This window comes from Schistocerca piceifrons, chromosome 6, assembly GCF_021461385.2.
Source record: "Schistocerca piceifrons isolate TAMUIC-IGC-003096 chromosome 6, iqSchPice1.1, whole genome shotgun sequence".
Classification (NCBI taxonomy): domain Eukaryota; kingdom Metazoa; phylum Arthropoda; class Insecta; order Orthoptera; family Acrididae; genus Schistocerca; species Schistocerca piceifrons.
In genome coordinates, this window is record NC_060143.1 from 315,140,533 (window position 1) to 315,166,147 (window position 25,615).

General features: G+C 40.4%; 1 protein-coding gene across 1 annotated transcript in view; it reads right to left on the reverse strand.

Moving 5' to 3' along the window:
* The window catches only part of LOC124802479 (probable methyltransferase TARBP1), a 123,282-nt gene that overhangs the window by 74,160 nt on the left and 23,507 nt on the right, over positions 1-25,615 (reverse strand). The window contains exons 4-6 of the mRNA XM_047263287.1: positions 20,631-20,850; positions 13,491-13,643; positions 12,140-12,307 (exon numbers count right to left, since the gene is read on the reverse strand). Coding sequence (XP_047119243.1) covers positions 12,140-12,307; positions 13,491-13,643; positions 20,631-20,850 — 541 coding nt within the window. The remainder of the gene's footprint in view (positions 1-12,139; positions 12,308-13,490; positions 13,644-20,630; positions 20,851-25,615) is intronic.

Below are 25,615 nucleotides of genomic sequence, written 5' to 3' on the forward strand. Positions count from 1 at the left end.
TAAAAGGGGCAAAATACCAGGCTATGAACTGTTGGGAACGACCTATCATAGGTCTTATGGAGTAGCCACATATGTCAAACAAGATATTGAAAACGGTTTCCTAATTTCTACATCCACCAACGAAGACATTCACAACGTTGTCACAAAAATCGGAAGCATTACTGTCTCCAATATTTATAAGCCACCTGCTACACCTTGGCCAGCCCACGTTCTTCAAACTCAGCCACATCCTGCTGCATATGTTGGGGATTTCAATAGTCATCATGAACAGTGGAAGTATAAAGACAATGATGCAAATGGAGAAGCACTAGCAAAATGGGAAAAGACAAATACTTATACCAAGTATTCGATGCTAAGGATCGATTTACGTTTAGATCAGCTGCTTGGAGACAGGAATACAACCCTGACCTGTGTTTCATCTCGTACAACAACAGAGACCAACCTCTCATGGCCTCGCGTAGAGTTCTGTCCAACTTTCGCACAGTCAACACCGTCCAATCATAGTAGAGGTAGGAACTCAAATTCCCCTAATTACCTCTATTCCTCGCCCATGATGGAATATTAAAAAAGCCAATTGGACTGGGTTCTCCACAGATCTCGACAAATGTTTGGGATGGATACCACCTACTAGCAAAAATTACCAAGATTTGTTGGTGCCATGATAAGCACAGCTAAGAAGCACATACCAAGAGGGTACCGCAAAGAATACATCCCTGGATGGTCCCAAACCAGCGAAGAACTATACCAGAGCTTTCTTGAATCCGGAGATCAGTAAATAGCGGATGAACTGCTTCATAGCTTGGGCCAGAAGACAAAAGTGGACGGAAACTGTAGAAAGCCTCAATTTCCAAACATCTAGCAGGCAAGCATGGTCACTGCTGAGAAAACTAGGTAGCAGCCCACTAGCACAACGACAAAAAGCAGCTGTAAGACCAAATGCCATAGCTGCACATCTAGCTAACACGTCTAGGACACCAAAAGATAAAACTCATACAATCCAAGTGAAGTGAGAACTCAAAATCTTAAAACATGAAACCACAGAAACTGAACACTCTCGCCCTTTCTCTAGCGAAGACATAGAAAAAGCTCTGAAAGATGTCAAACCAACAAAGGCACCAGGTTTCGACAACATTCACCCTGAATTTATAATAAACTGTGGCAAGTATACAAAAGTATGGCTGGCTCAATTTTTCACAAACACAATGCAAACTGGCAATATCCCACAAAAACTCAAACGATCTAAGGTAACAGCTATTCTAAAGCCTGGGAAGCCAGCTGACAACCCAAAAAGCTACAGACCAATTGCCCTGCTGTCTTTAATTTACAAATTACTAGAGAGGCTTATATATAACAGAATTAGCCCAGAATTGTTCAGGTCGATCCCAGTTGAACAGGCAGGCTTTCGGCCAGGCAGAAGATGTACTGACTAGTTGTTGTCACTCACTACTTACAATGAGGCGCGATTCCAGAGAAAATTGAAAACATCAGTCGCCTTTATTGACCTCTCAGCAGCTTACGACACTGTGTGGAGAGAAGGCATCATGTACAAAATTCTTCGAGTAATTCCTTGCAAATCTATAGCACGCTTAATAGACAGCATGCTCAATGATAGGGTGTTCCAAATAAGTTTGGACACTGACTACAGCTCCATCAAAAAACTAAAGAATGGCTTACCACAAGGATCAGTGCTTGCACCACTGCTGTTTAGCCTCTATATTGCAGATCTGCTGGAAACACAATCAAGAAAGTTCGGGTATGCTGACGATTGGGCCCTCGCTACAAGATGTAGCACAATTGAAGCATCTGAGGATATCCTAACGAAAGACCTGAAGATAATGGGTGAACATTTCCGTAAGTGGAGACTTCAACCAAATGCTTCAAAAACAGAGGTTAGTTGCTTCCATCTCAACAACAAACTCGCTGGAAAGGAACTCAACATTCGATTTGAAAACACCGTTCTCAGGCATAATAAAACTCCTAAGTACTTGGGCATGACGCTGGACAGAACACTATCTTTTAAAGAGCACCTAACAAAGACTGCCGAAAAATTAAAGACAAGAAACAACATTATTCAAAAGCTCTGTGGTACCACGTGGGGAGCAACGGCCTCCATTCTCCGCACCTCTGCTTTAGCAATTGTATTCTCAGCTGCCGAATACTGTGCTCCAATTTGGCTAAACAGCCCACATGTAAAAAAGGTGGATGTCCAGTTGCATAACACTCTAAGGATGATTTCTGGAGTAATTAAACCCACTCCAACGCAATGGCTCTCAATATTAAGCCACATCTCACCACCACACCTGCGACGTACTGACACCCTTGTACGTGAATACAAAAACAGCATGGGAAATCGAAGCCTGCCAATCCACCAAGACACTGAGGCTGCAAACACTAACAGGTTTCGATATAGGAACCCGCCAACAAGAACAGCAAGGAACTGTGTACAAGAAGGTTTCAGTATCACAAACGCATGGTCTGAAAAATGGAACGCATGGCAAAATCATAACATGCCTTGTGTCACACAAAAGCCACCTGGTTTTGACCAACCACGCAAAACGTGGTCCACTCTAAACAGGATTAGAACTCGTCATGGCAGATGTGCTTACTCCCTGTATAAATGGGGTAAAATACCATCCCCTCAGTGTGACTGCAGAGAAAGTCAGACCATCAGCCACATTGTTGAAGAGTGTTCCAGAAGAGCCTATAATGGGAGCCCCGACGACTTCCTGCTCGCAACTCCAGAGTCGATAGATTATATTAATAGACTTGATGTTTGTTTATAACCCGTAAACTTTGTTATATTAGTAATGTTGGTTTGCAATTATTAACGTTTGTTATATTAGTGATTTCTCTGTTTGTTTCTTATGTGTCTGTATTGCCATACAATAAATAAATAAAATAAAAAGTTCTGTAGTAGGTTACCAAATAATATAAAGTGACTTCACAGCTATCTTTTCACGGACAAATTGAAACAGTTATTAACTGAGAGATGTTTATACTCACAGATTAATCAATAGTTCTACTTATATATACAGCAGTATATTAGTGGTGGTAAATGTTTACATAATATTATGAGGGGCACTCGGTAATTAAATAGCCAAATTGATGCAGAAAAAAAAGTGTGTTTTTACAAAGTGAAACTTTACTTCTTCTCAATACAAACCCCAACGAATATTAATACACTTATACCAAAGATGAAGCATTTTTTTATACCTGATGCAAAGAAGTCTTTGTCTTATTGTCTGAGACACTTTCACACAACCCCCTTGTTGTTCGCCTCCTTGAGTGGACCAAACAAATAAAAATGTGAAAGGGCCAAACCTAGACTATAGGGAGGATGAGGTAGTATCTCCCAAGGTTTTTTTTGTTTATTATTTATTTATTTATTTGGGTCAGCTGGGTCCTATGGGGGTAAACATTGTCATATAGCAACATCACAACTTTTCTTTGAGATCCATAAAGTATTTGCCTCACTGCTGGCTTTATTTTGTTCAGCAGTATGTCTGATTAGTAGGCATTGTTTATTGTCTGCTGACCTTCCAAATAATCAAATAAGATAATACCTTGGGTATCCCAAAAGGTGGTCAAACATGACATTTCCTAATGATTCTTGCCTTCTGAATTTCTTTCAGACTGGTGATATGGTGTGCTTCCGTTCCATGCTTTGCCTTTTGCACACGGGTTCAAGATGGTGACCCCAATTTTCAACAGACATTAAAATCTAGTTTTGAAAGCGGTAACCCTCCCTCACACAGCATTCTTTGAAATCTGTACATACTCTGAGTCGTCTTTTCTTGCATTGTTGCATTAACTCTTTTGGGATTCATCTTACACGTTTTGCTGTACTTGAGCTTGTTACTGATATGTTATGAACTATGCCAACACTTACTGCAACTGTTTTTGCTACATGTTCAATTGCGACATGTTGGTCTTCATGAGTAATGTTGTTCATGCAGGTTTCAAGTGAAGGAATTGACACTTCAACTGACCGACCAAGACAATTCTTGTCAATCATTGAGGTTTTACCATTTTTGGATTGTTCTACCCATTTATAAAAATTTCTGCAATTCACGCCACTTTCACTATTCATGCCACTTACACTACAATGTAAAATCATACAAGAAAAGATTTTAGCTGGTTTTTCACCTTTAGAAAAAAAAAAAATTGAACATTGTTCAACTAATGTAGAAACTTCTACATCTACATCTATACTCTACAAACCATCGTGAGGTGCATGGCAGAGGGTACATCCCACTCTGCCAGTTACAAGTGTTTCTACCTATTCCATTCATACATGGAGCATGGGAAGAATGATTATTTGAATGCCTCTGTGAATTCAGTAATTATTCTAATTTTATCCTCACGATACCTATGTGAGGGATACATAGGGTGTTGTAGAATAGCCCCGGAGTAATCATTTAAAGCTGGTTCTTGAAACTTTGTTAATTGACTTTCTTGGGATAGTTTACGTCTATCTTCAAGAGTCTTCCATTTCAGTTCCTTCAGTATCTCTGTGACACACACCCACAGATTAAACAAACCTGTGACCATTTGTGCTGCCATTCTCTGTATATATTCCCTGTTAGTCCTATTTGGTATGGATCCCACACATTTGAGCAATACTCTAGAACTGTTTGCACGAGTGATTTTTAAGCGATCTCCTTTGCAGACAGATTGCACCTCCCCAGTATTCTACCAATAAACTGAAGTCTACCAGCTGCTTTACCCACGATTGACCATATGCTGTAATTCCATTTCACAGCACTACGAAGTGTTGCACCCAGGTATTTGTATGAGTTGACTGATTGCATCGGTGACTCTTGATATTATAGTCATAGGGAAACACATTTTTTTTCATTTTGTTATGTGCAAAATTTTACATTTCTGAACATTCACAGCAATTTGGCAATCTCTACATCGTGTTCAAATCTTATCAAGATCTGACTGAATACTTATGCAGCTTCTTTCAGGCAGCAATTCATTATAGATAACTGCATTATCTGCAAAAAGCCTGATTTTACTATTAATATTATCCGCAAGGTCATTAATATACAATATGAACAGCAAGGGTCCCAACACAGTTCCCTGGGGCACACCCAAAGTTACTTCTACATCTGATGATGACTCTCCACCCAAAATAACATACTCTGTTCTCCCTACCAAAAAGTCCTCAGTCTAGTCACAAATTTCACTTGATACCCCATATGATCATACTTTCGACAATAAGCATAGGTGCGGTACTGAGTCAAATGCTTTTCGGAAATCAAGAAATATTGCATCTACCTGGTTGTCTTGATCCACAGCATTCAGTACGTCATATGAGAAAAGAGTGAATTGGGTTTCACATGATCGAAGTTTTCGAAATCCCTGCTGGTTGGCACTGAGGAGGTCATTATGTTCAAAATACCTCTTTATGTTTGAGCTCAGAGTAAGTTCTAAGATTCTACAACAAATTGATGTCAAGGACATTGAACGGTAGTTTTGTGGATCACTTCTACTGCCCTTCTTGTAGACAGGTGTGACCCATGCCTTTTTCCAAGAACTGAGCAATTCTCAGCTCATCCCGTTGATGTTAACCTCCCACAAATATTTCATTTCTACATCAATTTGTCTCTTTAACTATTGAATATCCCTTTATATAATGCACTACTTGTTGTATATGTTCATTATATGTATGGCGCAATCTGACTGTTGTATATGTACAAAAAATGATGATGTGCAAGGCTGTAAAGTTAAAATGGACAAATAAAGATTATTGTTGTTATTATTATTATTCTCTTTTTATGTATACTGCGATGTATGTTATATTAATTTTATAATTCCTTCCATGGCCGTCCGCACATGCACATGTGTATATGTGTGTGTGTGTGTGTGTGTGTGTGTGTGTGTGTGTGTGTGTGTGTCACACACACCATCTCGCTTCCATGAGGTCATATGTCCATGTGACACTGCACCTGGTGCAAATGACAGGTATCAAGGTTGCCGCTTGACCACTCGGTGGCCAATTATGCTCCGGGCTCCACACCATTGATACTTCCTGAATTTCCATCAGCTGCTCCCGAAGGCACTGCTTCTTTGTACCTGTGTGCTCACCACCCACAATTCCAGAGCTCACAGGATTTGGTCACCACTTGTCCTCAGCACCTACTGCTCATCACCCACTATAGCTTTCATGGACTTTGTCATGGTAAGCACGTTCCAGGCAACGTCAGGGATTGCTCCCGCACATGTATCAGGTAGTACGGATCTTCATCTCCAGGAACTATATTGCTTTCTGTTCACGGTTAAGTAACAAACAGTTGTTATTGCTAATTGTGCATTTATTGCTGTCTGTTGCAATTCTTGGTAATGGACAGAAAAAATGGCAATGATGCTGCTTCTCTCGTGTGTAGTAGTGCATCTTGCTGGAACACTGTCGCTCCATTTATTCTAATTTGTTTATGTGTGTAATATTTCATCACATTGGAGCAGCTTCTTCATACTTACTGTGTCCAACTGCGTACCTGATAAGTATTGTTATACCATACAATGAGCATGTCCAACTGTGTACCTGAGAAGGGCTTAGCAGTTGAGTTCAACTTGTGTATCATTTTGATTGTTAAGTTGGCATCACAAGTAGACGTGATTTCTTGAATCAATTTCTTAACATTTTTTCTCTCTTTCTCTATGTTGTTTGGGCTGTACCTTTGTGCGTTTGTTACAATATCAGTTACCTTAATTGATGTTAGCCTGCATTGTTTTCAATGGTTACTTAGTGTGATTGTCACACTTCTATGTAAGCTCAGGTTCTACTGTAACTAGCAATGCGTTATTTTCGATTCTCAAACTTAGGGTCAACTTCTAGATCCTCTGACAATGTACTACCATGTTAAATTTGCGAGTGTCTTTTGTTTACCGTTTCTATGCTGACCCTGTCAAGTCGTCCCTTCTTCAGGTTCCCATTCCCAATGTTGTTCTCCCCATTGCTCCGCTGACCACCAATTGTTCCTCTGTCCTGGCGTGACAAGAGTTCTTGTCTGCGACCATCTCACCCAGAGTGGTGCCTTCCTTCCCTTCTCCTGCAGTACATGCAGGCGAACACCACTGTTGCTGCTGCCACTCTACCAAGCCTCTTAGTTTTCAGGTGTGGGTGATGCTCCTTTGGTACAAGCTGCACTCAGCTCTCCTTGCCTCTCCTGGGTCCCTCGGCATTGTGCAGCCAGTGCCCCACAGTGGCACCTTGGAGCCTTCATTTTGTGCAACCACTGCTAATCTGGGTTCTTCCAAGCCTTGGGTTGTGCCTTCATGAAAATTTCACTGCAAGCCCTACCTACACAAGCTCTTCCTGTTGAGCCCTTTAGTGGCCAATTGGCCTTTTCTGTATGCTGATGCTAGGTGCTTCCATTTTGGTGACATTGTTTTCCTGTTTCATGATGCAGTTTACTGTTTCTATGCTGACCCTGTCAAGTCGCCCCTTCTTCAGGTTCCCATTCCCACTGTTGTTCTCCCCATATCAAGAGCGCAGATGAAAACCCAGTTCTAAGCAAAGAAGGGAAAGCAGAAAGTTGGAAGGAATATATAGAGGGTCTATACAGGGGCGATGTTCTTGTGGACAATATTATGGAAATGGAAGAGGATGTAGATGAAGATGAAATGGGAGATATGATACTGCGTGAAGAGTTTGACAGAGCACTGAAAGACCTAAGTCGAAACAAGGCCTCGGGATAGACAACATTCCATTAAAACTACTGACAGCCTTAGGAGAGCCAGTCCTGACAAAACTCTACCATCTGGTGAGCAAGATGTACGGGACAGGCGAAATTCCCTCAGACTTCAAGAAGAATATAATAATTCCAATCCCAAAGAAAGCAGGTGTTGACAAATGTGAAAATTACCGAACTATCAGTTTAATAAGTCACAGCTGCAAAATACTAAAGCAAATTCTTTACAGACGAATGGAAAAACTGGTAGAAGCCGACCTCGGGGAAGATCAGTTTGGATTCCGTAGAAATGTTGGAACACGTGAGGCAATACTGACCCTACGACTTATCTTAGAAGAAAGATTCAGGAAAGGCAAACCTACGTTTCTAGCATTTGTAGACTTAGATAAAGCTTTTGACAATGTTGACTGGAATACTCTCTTTCAAATTCTGAAGGTGGCAGGGGTAATATACAGGGAGCGAAAGGCTATTTACAATTTGTACAGAAACCAGACGGCAGTTATAAGAGTCGAGGGGCATGAAAGTGAAGCAGCGGTTGGGAAGGGAGTGAGACAGGGTTGTAGCCTCTCCCTGATGCTATTCAATCTGTATATTGAGCAAGCAGTAAAGGAAAAAAAAAAGTTCGGAGTAGGCATTAAAATCCACGGAGAAGAGATAAAAACTTTGAGGTTTGCCGATGACATTGTAATTCTGTCAGACACAGCAAAGGACTTGGAAGAGCAGTTGAACGGAATGGACAGTGTCTTGAAAGGAGGGTATAAGATGAACATCAACAAAAGCAAAACAAGGATAATGGAATGTAGTCGAGTTAAGTCGGGTGATGCTGAGGGTATTAGATTAGGAAATGAGACACTTAAATTAGTAAAGGAGTTTTGCTATTTGGGGAGCAAAATAACTGATGATGGTCGAAGTAGAGAGGATATAAAATGTAGACTGGCAATGGCAAGGAAAGCGTTTCTGAAGAAGAGAAATTTGTTAACATCGAGTATTGATTTAAACGTCAGGAAGTCGTTTCTGAAAGTATTTGTATGGAGTGTGGCCACGTATGGAAGTGAAACATGGACGATAAATAGTTTGGACAAGAAGAGAATAGAAGCTTTCGAAATGTGGTGCTACAGAAGAATGCTGAAGATTAGATGGGTAGATCACATAACTAATGAGGAGGCATTGAATAGAATTGGGGAGAAGAGGAGTTTGTGGCACAACTTGACTAAAAGGAGGGATCGGTTGGTAGGACATGTTCTGAGGCATCAAGGGATCACCAATTTAGTACTGGAGGGCAGCATGGAGGGTAAAAATCATAGAGGGAGACCAAGAGATGAATACACTAAGCAGATTCAGAAGGATGTAGGCTGCAATAGGTACTGGGAGATGAAGAAGCTTGCACAGGATAGAGTAGTATGGAGAGCTGCATCAAACCAGTCTCAGGACTGAAGACCACAAGAACAGATGCAGTTTGGTGTATTCACACAAATTGCGCTGAGTTATGCGGTAAATGGTTGTTATGTGTTTTTTCTATTCCCGTTTTGCGCACTTGGGTCACAGATGTCAGATGTTTCGAGCACATGAAACTTCCTGGTACATTAAAACTGTGTGCTAGACCGAGACTCAAACTTGGTAACTCTGCCTTTCGCGGGCAAGTCCTCTACCGAGTGAACTAACCAAGCACTACTCATAACCCATCCTCATAGCCTGACTTCAATCAGCAACTGTGAGAATGGATTGTGAGTCGTGCTTGGGTAGCTCAGTTGGAAGAGCACTTGCCCATGAAGGGCATAGCTCCTGAGTTCAAGGCCCTATCAGGCACACCGTTTTAATCTCACAGGAATTTTCGTATCAGCATACACTCTGATGCACAGTGAAAATTTAATTGTAGTTATAACCCCACGCTGAGCAGTCATATTTCTTTGTATCTTGTATTCATCTTCAGAGGCTGCTACTTTTTTATGGGTTGCTCTAAGTCTTTTCATTTGCAGTGTGTCTAGTGTTTTGTTTATGTTCAATAACCGTGGTATGTGAAGTTGTGTTACAGTCAACAACAATTGTTGGGTTATAAACTCTCTGGTGTATGTTTGAAAACTGGCTGCAGGTACTAATGCTTTGTTCGAATCGATGGGAAACTCTGCTCTGGCGGATGAGATTTTCCTCCTCCACTGAGCGTCGCCCTTTCTGAGATGGCTGCACAATCTGTCTCAAGATGGGGAGGGATGTGATACACACTGTGCTGCACCCCTGGATATGCTGCCATCACACTTACTGATGTATATTGCAGACCAGTTACGGTTCCTCCTACTAGCGACTGTACTCTGAGACATTGCTTGTAAGTAGAAGATGACTACATAATTCACTGGGTTGTTTTCCTCCAAGCCACCTGCAGCTGCCATAGCAACAGGTGACACAAGATGTCCAGATATGCAGCATGCGTGTCATGGTAAACAGTGCTGCAGCCTCAGACATCAATTCGCTACCACAAGGTCATGTTTCTGTATGATGTCTTACCAGTATTTATCCGCTGACGGATATTTAGGTCACTGCTCATCCACTTAATGGTCAGTTACACTCCACGGTCCACACTGAGTGGTCGACACTACCTGGACTTCCATCAGCCACTACTGAGGACACTGCTTCATTGCAATTGCATGCTGACTGCTCCTAAGATCACAGACTCATGAGACTGGGTTACTTCTCATTCTCGGTACCCTTCCACTCTTTGGTTGACCGCTCATCAGCCACCGCATCGCAGGACAAGGTCATTAATCCTTCTCAGTACCTGCTATGGCTTTCATGGTCTTTGTCATTGTGAGCATGTTCCAAGGAATGTCAGTGATTGATATTTCAGTTGTAATCACGTAGTGTGGACCTTCATGCCCAGAAACTGTACTGTGTTCAGTTATAGGTTAATAAACAAATAGTTGTTACTGCATCTCTTGGTAACAGACATTCCATCCACCATTCGATCTTCTGTTCTTCAATTAGTGCTGACTTCCTGTCTGAGCTCTTTACGATCATAAAATTGCTCTCTTTTCCCCAAAGGTTTCTTTAGCTTTCCTACAGGTGGCATCTAAAGCTTTGCATTTCTCCTCTATTCATGTTTTGCATTTTGTATCTTCTATCAATTTCATTTTTCAGATGTCTGTATCCAGTTTCAGTTGATTCATTTGCTGCATTTTTATATCTTCTCATTTCATCAGTCAATGGAAAGTCCAGACTGGAATAAAAATAATATTATGAAAAGGATAGACTGCTACTCACCATAGAGAGGAAGCAATGAAGTGCTGGCTCTCAGCCAAAAGGCCTTCATCGGAAACAGAGAACAAACACCCACACCCACACACACCCACCCACACACACACACACACACACACCCACACACACACACACACACACACACACACACACACACACACACACAAGACCACTGTCTCCGGCTGCTATGACTGGACCGCAAACTGCATGTGTGTCTGACAGGAACAGAAATCTGAGGTGGGTGGTAGGTGGTGGATGCAACAAGGAGGCATGTGGCCAGGAAGAGGAAGGATTGCGGGACTGTGCAGGGACACAGTTGGGACACGATAGGGCTGCTAGATGCAGAGTCAGAAGATGGCGGGAGGGTGGTGGGGGGGGGGGGGGGGGGAGGGGGGGCAAGGAGTGAAAAAAGAGAGAAGTAGAGAAAGGGAAAGGACTAGCGGGTGCACTGGAGCAGAATAAAAGGCGTGTATCAGTTGGAGTGGGTACAAGGAAGGGACAGGTAGGTGGAAGACAGGTATTAGCGATGGTTGAGGTCAGGTATCTACCCCCCCCCCCCCCCTTTCCTCCCTTCCCAGCCACCTGATTCTGCACCTAGCAGCCTTATTCTGGTCCTCACCATATCCCATCACATTCCAACATGCTCCCACAAGCACCACACCAACTCCCCCCATCCAGCACACCAACTCCCCCCATCCCCACCCTGCTATTCCTCCCCCTCCCTGCTCCATGCCTCCCTCTTTCCTCCCCCATCCTCCTCAGACTGCTGTTCCGTCCAACAAAGCTGCAGTCCGCAATCCGGCCACAAAAACCAGAGAAGCAATCATCTATGTGAGATGTGCGTATGTGAATGTGTGTGTGTTTTTTGTATGCAGTATGGCATGCCTTTTGCACAGATGATTTTTAAATTATTTTCACACGTCTTTGAACTGTTGTAATAATCTTCAATAAATTGATCAGCATAATGCCTTTACTTGTGGTCAGCCACTGATGTTAAACTATTAACCGATGGAGCAAATACACTTGTTCTCATTCAAAAACACAATTTTTCCCTCCCACAGGCTTCCAAATAAATTATCTGCACTAAATGGTCTCATAATACGAAAGTTAAAACAATGTTTTCAGGTCAGACATTAGAGTATATTTGTAACAGCAATTCACTGAATAAAGAAGCAGATGATGCAAGAACTTACTTGAGCATACAGGCGAACACTGAAGTGCTGTCCCATGCAAAAGGGAAATATTTCACTCATGCTCTTGTCTACAAAGTTCTCTTTGTCTAATTTATCATCAAGGGTTTGTGCCAGGAACATCACAACAGCTATGAAAGAACACAGGCTACCAGTCCTCTTCTCACAAGCCTGTTGAAGAAATGTGCTACATTTCAGCAAATTGTATAGTCAACTTTTAAAATATGAATATAAATTATTTACAAAATAGCCTGCAATGAAACAAAGACAGAAAGGAATTTGAATGAAAATATTGGCACATACATAACAGGTGACACAATTATTAGAATTTGGAACGACTGTTGGGGACCCTTAAGATGGAATAACAAGAAGATGACTTTATTCTAGAACTGAAGAGGAAATGTGACCAGGATCATTTTAAACATAAATATTGCACTTCAAAAATGTGTGAAATCTTATGGGACTGCTAAGGTCATCAGTCCCTAAGCTTACACACTACTTAACCTAAATTATCCTAAGGACAAACATACACACACCCATGCCCGCGGGAGGACTCAAACCTCTGCCGGGACCAGCCGCAAAGTCCATGACTGCAGCGCCTTAGACCGCTCGGCTAATCCCATGCGGCTAAATATTGGACTTCAGTGTGAGATGATTGGGCACACTGTATTTAATACGTTTTCAGCAACTGACTCAGTAATGATTTTGATTTCCACTAGCTATGTTGTTCATGGCAATGACCTGCCTAGTTTATGTCAAACTAATGCAAAAACTAATACATAAAAATTATCTCTATCTGTAATTTCATTTTACAACTCTCTTCTGTTACTTTAAGTACAAAGAAGCATTTGACATTAGTTAAAAAAGTTCCTTAATTATCTGTACCATTTACGTGCTTTTATTCATTTGTGGGGGACACACAAAATGTCATTTTTTTACCTCTTACCTAGCTTCTACTGGTGCATAGTCAATACACTGTAATGCTTAACTACAATAATTATAGTAATAAGAATTTTTCCATAAAATGTCCTGTATTACTGTTGCAACTTTTTATAGGTGAACAATACAAAAGTACTGAATTATGATGAGTGGATTAACTGTTTTGTATTCATTTACTGATCTGCTTTTGTTGTCCTTTTTTATTTTCCAGGAACTTGGAAAACTGATATAATAAAATTTCCAAACTCAAAAGAAAAACTGAAGAAACAGAAAAATGATTTAATGTTTCTTATTCATCTGAAGGGCACTGTCAGTACAGGAACCCAGTTCTAAACACTGTTTGCCAAGTTCTAAGCCAACAAAACAGAATTCCAATGGTTCAATGTTCAAATCATACACTCTTTTATAAACTCACCTCTTTCAGTTTTAGCCACATGTCATCAATTAGCTTGCGGTGGCGAAATAGAATCTTAACCAGCAACCATTCTTGTTGATGACGCACACTTGGTTGATGATTCTCCTTGTGCAGACTCTCATATAGCCATGATGCAAGTTTGAGATCAGCATCCTATATATGCAGGATTAATTTGGTGAGTGCTTCCCATTATTTGGATAAGCAATTGTTAACGGCAGATTATGGTAAGAGTAAAAACAATGGAAAACATGGAGTATAGTACTCAAAGTCACATTTCACCATTTCATTTCTCAGGATTTAATTCTGCAAATGCTATGTGATGTCATCAATTTCTTGCAGCTGTTAAGAAATGTAACTAATGAAACTGCAACAACATGTTTAGAATGGTTCACTGGAATCATATTATTCTTTTACTTAATGGGCTGCCTTTTACAAATTGGTGTCAGGAGTGGGATGTAACAATCATATCCTCCCCTTCCTGGCATGAACTCTTTTACAAGACAAAGTCTTTGCTAAACTTAGGATGCTGTACATGTCACAGTCTATAGGGTTCAAATGGCTCTGAGCACTATGGGACTCAACTTCTGAGGTCGTTAGTCCAGTCTATAAGGTATTCCACAAATAAACCTCCAGTGAGAGTTGTGATGTTGAGTAGTCTGTCACTGTCTGATGAATAGAAAGAAATTCTCAAACTTATCTTCCTCTCATTTATGATTAGACTCGGACTGTGTCCCGTCAAGATTGTACTTTTTCATGTAGAGGACTCAACATATGGAAACATTAAATTGTGTGTATGCTAATGCTCTCTGGTTGTTCATCCAAATCACTGGGAGTGTTATTATCAGAATTAAGGAGCTTCAATGAAGCTGTATGAAAAGATAGGAAATAGGAATTGATTGAAACATGTTGCAAGTGACCCAGAAGTTGCTTACTGATGAGTATTTCACATAAACAATTTCTCAAATTCACAACCTGTAGCTCAGCCTGAGGTTGAGGTGTCTTCCCTTTATATATAGAGGCTCAACATCAACTGAAAGATCACTGGAGCATGCCTAGAGTTTACAACAGCACAGTACTAGTATCACTGACTAGTCTCCAGTTGAGTTGTTCGAAGTTTGACAAAACTAAATCCAGTCATTTTTGATTGAGTGTGCATCTAACATTGCTCAGAAGCACATTTGGCTCTAAAATGTGATGGATGTAGTGGTGAGGAAAGTAGGCTTTCATATACATGGGGTAAATGCAAGGAGAGGGAGACAAGTAGAAATCTTATTCTCAAGATATGTAAAAAACAGAAAAAATGCAATAAAATTATAATGCTTGGAGTTCTATCGCAAATTAATAGTTATTATCCCCTTTAAATTATCATTCACACACTATCGTACCAGCAATGTAAGCGAATGGGGAAACAGATTGCACAAATAAAGGAGAAAATGCATGAAGGGGACAAAGAATTATGAAAGAACTGTTAGAAGAAAACAGAAAAATAGTAGAAAAAGAGAAAATAAAACAGAAAACAGGGGTACTGATGAATGAATGTTAATAAAACTTGAAAATAAACAAATACGCACTTGCCACTATTACTGAGAATCAGTCAAAAGTTTTCGTGGCAGAAGATATTACAAATTACTGCAAAGTGTGTGATTTAGTTTCTTCATGCTCACTATGGTACTGAAACTTGTACATGTAGTTGGTACAATGTATGAAGATAGGGATACATGTAATTGCCACTTCACACCAGAACTGAAACAGCAATCAAACCAGAGGGTCAGAGGCGGTGACCCTACATAAAAAAAGGTACAAAGTTGACTGTATCTCCCGGAAAGATTATGCCCACTGTCTTCTGGCCTACCTAGCCAAATGGTTAACAATCACTGCTTTCAGTGCAGAAGGACCGAGGTTTGATTCCTGATACCTCACCAGATTTTTTTCTGAGGTAGTGAGGTCAGTAACATGGTCCACTCAGCCTCGTGAGGCCAAAAGAGGCATAGCTGGATTAAAGAAGCAGTAGCACCAAAGGATTCATCTACTGGCGATAACAGCTGGAGGAATTGGTGACATATTGATCACATGCCTCTCGATCATAGATCATTCTTCGTACTGTCAAGCAGACAGCAGCCGGACAGTCAGAACAGGCCTCAGGTTTAACACTAAGTGGCGTTTACCTTTTACATGTTCTGGTTTTATAGAAGGTAAAAGGGATTCTTCTTGCTGATTATCATGTAATAGATAAAACAAAAACTGATAAATACTACACAATTAGTATGGGTTATTTACAAGAACAAATACATGAGAAGAGGCTCACATTCCAATAGGGAAAAAATAAATAAATTTGTAGATGGAAAGTGTTTTGAGTTTGATACAAAGCCATAGCATGTGTTTTACATACCTTCGAGATTATACTTCAGGGATGAAGTGTACTTGCTGGAAATAAATTAGACAGAGTGCAATGACCTAAAAGTTTGAAAGTTTTGTCACTTTTAACATTGAGACATCACAAAATGACACTTGCTAACATTTTGAAAATAAATTACCAATGCTTTATTTATCACTCAAACAATGTGAAATTTGGAGGTTGTATTACTCTGTAGTACAAGAATTGCAGGGAGAAAATCTCATACCTTTAGGTAAAACCATCAATGCAGGGGAGAAACAGTTCACCATTACACTGAATATCACATAAAGGGAAAGGACATGGGCTCTCTCTTCCAAATTTTCATGTAGCCAGAGTGAAAAATTCAGCAGATGTTCCCAAAGCAGACTTAGGACTGTTGAGGTATTAGATATGCTGTAAGAGAAAGCCAGAGATGCTGAGATGCTCAAAGTAAAAGAACTTGATCTGGGGTTAAAGTCCACTGCACTCTAGGGGACAAATGCTGGGAACTAAGATTACAGATATTCTTCTAAGATTCTCATTAGAAATTAAGTGTGCCCATTATTTCAGTGGCACAGCTACATCAATTCTTCAAGAGAATCTTAATCTGGAAGACTGAAATATCTACATCTACAACTAAAGTGACTGACAAAGTGTAACAACACACAGTAGCTTAGTATCACTGGCAACAAAGCCACTGGCTGTCACGGGCTTTCTTTCAGTTTTCCTTTAATCCGTCCTGGTGGGGATCCCAAAAACTCTAACAGTACTCAAGAATGGGCCGCGTAAGTATTCTATACATGGTCTCCTTTGTAGACAAGGTACACTTCCCTAAAATTCTTCCAATAAACTTAAGTTAACAATTCGCCTTCCGCATTACTGTCCTTACGTGCTTGTTCTGTGCCACATTCACTTTGTAACATTATGCCTAGACATTTAACTGAAGTGACTGCGTCAAGCACCAGACCACTAATACTGTATTGAAATATTATAGGATTGTTTTTCCTACTCACCCACATTAACTGACACTTTTCTACATTTAGATCAAGGTGCCATTTTTCACCCCAATTCTATCGAAATCATCCTGTCCAGTGATACAGTCGCTGAACGATAATACTATCCCACATAATACAGTGTCCTTTTCCCTTATACTACACTGTCATCTGCAAACAGTTGCACTTTGCTGCTCACCCTATCTGTCAGATCATTAATTATGTACACAGAGACCAAGTACACACAGCAAGGAAACTGCCAGCAAGACTGAAACACGCAGAAACATTGTATGTTCCTGAAGAACTGGCTCCTGAATGAAGATTCAACAAAGATGTGTTTGAAATTCTTGATCTCCTTCTGAATGAGAATGATCAAAGGTTGAACTAATGGAATCTTAAGCACCTATCCCATCTTGAAGATGTAGGTGTTATGTCCTTCAAAACAAATACATCTACATGATGTTTGGAAGAGTTGCTCTGAGCACACACAGCAGATTTTATAAGATGGACAGGCTTCAGGCACACCTTAAATTCTGTGAACCATTACAACTGGTATACAACCTTATATCTCGTATTGTATGACAACTTCTTGCTGAATGTGGCAATGTTAAAAAACTGATCCAAAAGTTATTTGCCTGATCAATCTGATCATAAAAAGTCCAGTATCTCAGCATCCTCCAAGGTAATTCAGTACCTTGTGACAACTTAAAACTTGCCTTGGATCAACAAGACTTGGTAAAGACTCACCCATCTATTCCTCCTGCATGTTCACCAGGCCAAGGCTGGGAAATTAATATTATGGATGTCATGAAAGAATTTGTTTCAGAAACAGAGAAAATGAAAATTACATTTGCAAATTGTGTGTGAAATTTTTGGAGTCTAAAAAGAAACAAAATAAATTCATTCCTCTTTTCCAGAGAGACTACATTTTTCCTTTTTCCATTAAGATATGATGCACACTTTCTGTAAACTATTATTATTATTATTATTATTATTATTATTATTATAAGGTTTAGCTGAACTAGTGTCTTACCAGCTATATATCTTTTTCAAAATTAAAAGAATGAAATTGTTTCCACAAAGGACCTATAAAATCTAGTAAATATTTCTTAGAGTGGAACCTCACTTAATGAGCACCTCCCAAAATGTGCAATTCGCATAACAAGCAAAAGAAATTATAAAAAAATTAATCACTTAAAGAGTAATGTTTTGCATAATGAGCGACGATGATTTAGTGTGATGTTGTCAGCCATTGCATGCGGTGGGGGAAATGTTCGATAATATGAACACCTTTCATCGTCGGCAGCGGCATATGAACAATGTCTTTAATACATACTGCAGTCTGGGTTTAGCGCTCTTTCTGCTACCACCCCAGGGCAGCTTGTGATCACACATTTTTCTAAACTTGTGTTCACATAGTGCTTTTTTTCTGTGTGCAAATTTTGATAACCTACATAGAAATGCCCCAAAGATAAAGCCACAGGAAGACAGGCATAAGAAAAAGAAAATGATCTTAAAAAAGAAACATAAAATCATTGACAAATATGAATGTGGTGTGAGCATTGCTGATTTAGCCCGCACATACAACTGGTTTACATCAACTATTTGCACTATCCTCAAAAACAAGAGCAAGATTAAGGAGCTAGATGCTTCAAAAGGAGTGACAAGAGTATCTACACAACACTTTCATATTCTGGAAAATGTTGAAAGGTTGCTCCTTATATGGATAAATGAAAATCAATTGCAAGGTGACACTATTAATGGGAATATCATTTGTGAGAAGGTGAGAATGACTTTTGCTGACCTCATTAAGAAGATGCCGGGATCATCAACGGCTGAAGAAGTGTTTAAGGGAAGCCATTGGAGAAGTTTATGAGAAGAACCAGCATCCACTGCATTGTAAGGCACTGCGAAGCAGCCAGTTCTGACAAAAAGGCAGCAGAGAACTTCATCAGCAACTTCGAGATGCTCACAGACTCTGAGGATTATCTGCTGCAACAGGTTTTTATTTGTGATGAGATGGGTCTATTCTGGAAAAAGATGCTGAAGTGTACCTTTATAACAGTAGGTGAAAATGCATTGCCCAGTCACAAGCCAATGAAAGAACACTTCCCACTGCTATTCTGTGCCAATGCAAGCAGTGAGTTGAAAATTAAACCACTGCTTGTTTACCATTCAGAAACTCAACAAGCCTTCAAGAGCAGATTAAATGTGATGTTATGGGTCCAACAACAAGCCTTGGATAACACATGATCTTTTTTGTGATTGTATCAATTAAGTTTTTGGTCCTTCAGTGAAAAAATATTTGCTTGAGATGAATCTGCCACTCCAAGTCTCGCTTGTTATGGACAATGCTCTTGCCCATTCTCCAGGCCTACAAGACCACCTCTTTGAAGAATTTCAATTCATCATGATCCAATTTCTGCCTCTCAACACCACTCGGTTACTCCAATCTATCGACCAGCAGATTATCTCTAACTTTCAGAAGCTCTATCCTAAAACACACTTCGAGCATTGCTTTGAGTTTACTGAAGCTACCAATCTCACTTGCAGAGAGTTTTGAAAATATCACTTCTACACTGTTGCCTTCGTCAAGACGATAAAAAAGGTGTGGGAAGGAGTTACCAAGAGACCTCTCACTTCTGCTTGGAAGAAGCTTTGGCCGGAGTGCACTGCTGAATGTGACTCTGAGGCATTTGAGTCAGTACCTGTGGAGCCTGTAGTCAATGAGATTATGCCTTTGGCCAAGACCATGGGACTAAATATGGATAACAATGATATTGATCACTGTGGAAGATCACAGCCAAGAAATGAGCACCAAAGAGCTTATGGAGTTGCAGTGTGTTCCATGGCAGGAAGCTGTGGAGAGGAGTTCTTCAGGGGAAGAGGAGAGGAGTGGGGGAAGGAGGAGGGGGGTAAGGGGGGAGGGGGAGGTGGGAAGGGGAAGGGGGAGGAGGAGGAGGGGAAGGTAACAGCTTAGCAGCAATCTTCTGGCACAATAAGAGAAATGCTGAAGGCAGAGGAATTGGTTGCATCCTACACTGAAAATCACCACCCAAATACAGCAGTGGCTATGGGCGCTATAAATTTATTTGACGATAATGCTGTGTTGCATTTTTGCCAAGTGTTGAAGCATTAGCGGAAACAAATGCTCTAAATAGCTTCCTAGTCAAAAAGAATTAGTAGTGTATCATGAATAATAATGTACATAATTCTGTGTGTATAATTTTCTTTCAACAAATGGCATGACTAAGATAAAACTGCACTTTTTCTTCATGGAATGCATTATCATATTTTACATTAATTTACATGGGATAAATTGCTTTGCTTAATGAGTGTTTCACACTACAAGCAATATTCTGGAATGAATCATGTTTGCTATGTGATGTTCCACTGTATTTTCAATATTATTGAATTGTTTCTTTTTGGAGAGCAATGTAGCACTGATTGTCTAACACATCTTCTCCCACAACATTGGTCTCCATATGTGCTTAATGGTTTTGCTGAAAGATGTATGTCTAATTCATATTAGGCAAAATCTGTGAATATGGCTGGGGGAAAAAAAAGAGGTACACCACTGATCACATATGCTATATTTGTAGCCTGAGAAGAAAAGAGAAGGAAGGAAAACGTGATTTCGGTAGATCAATATTCAGAACTATCATCTGCCTCCTGCCATCAGCAAATGAATTTTCCAAGTTTCTGGTTTGAATGAAAATATAATTATTTTAAAATGTAACATGGAGAGTGATATAGTAATATGGTTTTACTTACGTATGACAGGTAAGGTTCCAAAACTAACAAAACCTGCATAAGTCGATTCTTCAAGCGATGATGATGAGAGTCTGAGAAATATCGGGCTTTCTGAAGTTGACACTTGTCTTTCTGCAGCAGCATTTCAACTATTTGAATCAGGATATCTTGTCTCACTGAACATAAATCAAGCAAGATTTGTAATGCCCTGGCCCGAACTTCACCATCTGAGATGCAGGGCCTGAAAATCAAATATCAGGTTGTGAAGCTAATATTCACTGCCTGTCATAAAAATTGCAATGAAGAGGGCACATAATGAATATCAAACTGGCATGATGTCTGATGCATGCTGGGATATGCAAATGATTAGTATTTCAGTGCATCCACACAAAGCACATAGGAGTGACGCCGTCTACAAAACTACAGTCCAGGCCTATATCTAATGTCAGTCTGTTGCAGTATTTTGGGACATGTTTTATGGTCACTCATTAGGAGGAGGAGTGCTCATTGTAGTTGACAAAAACATTGTTTCTATTGAGGTCAAGGTTGAGCATGACAGTGAAGTCATTTGGTCATGTATAATAGGTCTAGCAGAAACTAATTTAAATGGTGGATGTTTTTACCAGCCACCTTACTCTGCTGTGACAGATCTAGAGTCCTTCAAAGGATGTCTGCAGTTAATAGGGCATAAATATCCAGATCATGCATTACTAGTTGAAAGGCGACTTTAATCTACCAACTGGGATGTCTATGGGATTCACTGCAGGGGGTACTGACAGACAATTCTGTGAAGAACTTTTGAACATGCTGTCCGAAAACTGTCTTGTGTGCTACTTCGGCAGCCCACACGTGGAAATACCTTAGACCTCGTAGCTACAAACAGGCTGGATCTTATTGACAATGTCAGTATAGAAATGGGTATTAGTGACCATGATGTCAATATAGCAACTATGGTTATGAAAGTTAATAGATCAGCTAAGAAGGCTAGAGGAATGTTTCTGCTAGAAACAGCAGATAAGCAGTTGTTAACATCTCACTTAGACAGCAAACTGATATCACATCTTACTGGTAAGATGGACATAGACAAATTATGGGTGAAGTTTACGCAGATTGTAAATGGTACTCTGGAGAACTATGTGCCTAGTAAGTGGATTAAGTACAGAAGAGAGCCACCATGATTTAATAACAAGATTCTTGAACGTGAAATTTAAAACTTCGATTTTCATTTTGCTATCTCCAACTGCGACGCCAGACTGGTCAACAAGTGACTGGATGGAAGTGGTCAACAAGTGACTGGATGCAAGCCTTAGACACAATTAGCGATTCGACACAGGGCCAGAATTTTCTTGGTTTCTCTGCAAAATGAAAACTGAAGTTTTAAATTTCATGTTCAAGAAATTGTTCACACAGGAAAACATCACAAACGTATCATTGTTTGACCATTGAACAGACTCCCACATGGACAACATAGTAATAAGAATCCCTGATGCAGAGAGACAACTGCAGGAGTTGAAAAGAAATGTCACCAGATCTAAACGGAATCCCAATTCGGTTTTTCAAATAGTACACTATGGCACTGGCCCCTTACTTAGCTTGGCATTTATTATGAATCTCTTGCTCAGCACAAAGTCCTAAGTGACTGGAAAGCAGAGCAGGTGACTCCTGTATGTAAGAAGGGCAGAAGACTGGACCTGCAAAATTACAGACCGATATCCCTAAGCTATGTTTGTTGAAGAATCCTTGAACATTGTCTCAGTTCGAATGTAATATGTAATATACAATCAGCATGGTTTTAGAAAGCATTGCCCATGTGAAACTCAGCTTGCTCATTTATCACACAATGTACTGCGAACTATTAATGAAGGGTAACAGGCAGATTCCATATTTCTAGATTACAGGAAAGTGTTTGACATGGTGTTTCATTGCAGGCTGTTAAAGAAGGTACAAGCATATGGAATACTCGAGTGTTCATCAGAGACAAGGGTTCATCAGGAGTGCCCCAGGGAAGTGTGATAAGACCACTATTATTCTCTATATACATAAATGATTTGAATATAATAGAGGGAAACATTCCACGTGGGAAAAATATATCTAAAAACAAAGATGGATGATGCGACTTACCAAACGAAAGTGCTGGCACGTCGATAGACACACAGACAAACACAAACATACACACAAAATTCTAGCTTTCGCAACCAACGGTTGCTTCATCAGGAAAGAGGGAAGGAGAGGGAAGACGAAAGGATGTGGGTTTTAAGGGAGAGGGTAAGGAGTCATTCCAATCCCGGGAGCGGAAAGACTTACCTTAGGGGGAAAAAAGGACGGGTATACACTCGCGCACACACACACACACACACACACATATCCATCCACACATATACAGACACAAGCAGACATATACAGAGGCAAAGAAACTCTCTGATGATTTGGCAGTCAGTGTGGGCAGCAATCTGCGGTTATTTTCTGATGATACTGTGGTGTACAGTAAGGTGTTGAAGTTGACTGTAGTGACTGTAGGAGGACACAGGATGACTTAGATAAAATTTCTGGTTGATGTGATGAATGGCGGCTAGTTCTAAATGTAGAAAAATGTAAGTTAAGGTTGATGAGTAGGAAAGGCAAAACCATAATGTTTGGATACAGCATTTGTAGTGTCCTGCTTGACACAATGGTTGACTTTGGTTTATTGGGAGAATTCTAGGAAAGTGTAGTTCAGCTGTAAAGGAAACCCCACACAGGAAACTAGTGTGACCTTCTCTTATGTATGGCTCCAGTGTTTGGGATCCGTACCACGTTGGATTAAAGAAAAACATTGAAGCAATTCAGAGGCGGGCTGCTACATTTGTTATTGGTAGGTTCGAACAACATGCAAGTGTTATGGAGATGCTTTGGGAACTCAAATGGGAATCCCTGGAGGGAAGGCAACATTGTTTTCGAGGAACACAACCAAAAAAATTTGGACAACTGGTACTCGAAGCTGACTGCAGGAAGATTCTGTGGCCTCCTACATACGCTGAGCATCAGGACCACGAAGAAAAGGTACAAGAAATTAGGGGTCATGTGGAGGCATATAGACAGTCATTGTTTCCTCATTCTATCTGCAAGTGGACCAGGAAAGGAAATGACTGGTAGTGGTTTGGGGTACCTTCTGCCATGAGCTGTAAGTTGGATTGTGGAATATTGATGTAGATGTAGATATTATGACATTTCTGTAGGAACCATCATGGGTTCTGAAAACAACTATCATGCCAAACTCAGCCTGTTCTGTTCATCCGTGAGACCCAGAAAGCAGTAGACATAAGTGTCCAGATGGATTCCATGACTTCTGAAAGGCATTTGATGGCAGTTCCGCACTGCTGCCTAACGAAAAAAATAAGAGCATATGGAAATAAGATCAACTGTGTAGCTGGATTGAAGAGTTTCTAGCAAACAGAAAACAGCATGTAATTCTGAATCGAGAGAAGTCTGCAGATGTAAAAGTAACTTTGGGAGTGCCCCAGGGGCGTTTTATAAGACCTTTACTTTTCACAATATATAGAATTGGCCTAGCAGATAATGTCAGAAGTTCCATGAGGCTTTTTGTGGATGCTGTTGTACACAGAAAAGTCACAACACTACAAAATTATAATGAAATGCAGGAAGACCTGCAAACAATCAACGCTTTGTGAAGGGAATAACAACTGACCCTCAACATAGAGAAGTGTAGTGTATTGCAAATACATAGGCAGAAAGACCCTTTATTGTATAGTTAAAACATTGTAGAACCATAACTGGAAGCAGTTACTTCCATAAAATATTTAGGAGTTTGTATATGGAGTGATCTGAAGTGAAACAACCATGCAAAATTAATCACAAGTAAAACAGATGCCAGTCTGACAGTCACTGAAAGAATCCACAGGAAATGCAATCCACCAACAAAGGAAGTAGCATATAGTTGGGTATTGCTTGCCATCCGTATGGGATATGTACCAGATACGACTGACAGAGGAAATAGAACAGAGCCATAGATGAGCAGCATGTTTCATTACAGGTCCATTTAGTAAGCACGAAAGCATCACAGAGATGCTCTCTCAACTCCAGTGGCAGATGCTGCAAGAGAGGCAGTCTGCATCACATTAAGGTCTACTTTTTAAAGTTCAAAGAGCATACAATACTAGGAGAGTCAACAAATATATTGCTTCCTCCTACATATATCTTGCGAAAAGACCATCAAGATAAAATTATGGAGATTTGAGTCAACAAAGAGGGCACGAACCATATGTTACTGTCATTCAGAAATTACATTTGAAAGTTGGTTTTTGTGAGATCATCATCTTACGTCTCGTGCGAAGGCGAAGAAATATCTATCAGCATGTGTCAGAATTTTACAGCAGCAGGAATCTTGGCCTTTTGGGACTGAGGTTTATTGTTTGGTGATACTGATGCTTGTGTCAGTCAGGATCCTATGACTGTCATGTGAATATGGAACTGATGGCTTCAGGAGGGCCATACTCAACATCATGCAGATCTCCATGGCTAGGAGGATGGACATATTGTTCTCTTGGCTATGCAGGACTGTACAGCTGTGACACATATCTTGAGTCAGGAAATGGCCTTTATTGCAGCAAGACAGATGAGCGAGGTGTGAAATGTGTGACAGGTGCTATTGAAGAAGATCGGAATGCGACTTGGAAGGAACTCTATGAAGCCACGGGAATTCCCACATCATCAATATTCCATGTTCTGACAAACGATCGACCTCAGTTGCTTGAGGTTGAGCCACTCATTCTCCACGAAAATGTTTGCCCACATATCAGCACTACTGTAGCCCAAAAACTGCACAAATACGGATGGGAAATGTTGCCACATTCTCCCTTTATCCCAGACATGAGTCCACCAGACTTTGAATTGTTCCCGAAGTTGATAAAACCTGTGTGTGGACATCATTATCTGGAAGAGCTTTCTACCAGCATTACATGACCATTTGACATATGAACAGAAATGATGTCCTGGATGGAATAATAGGG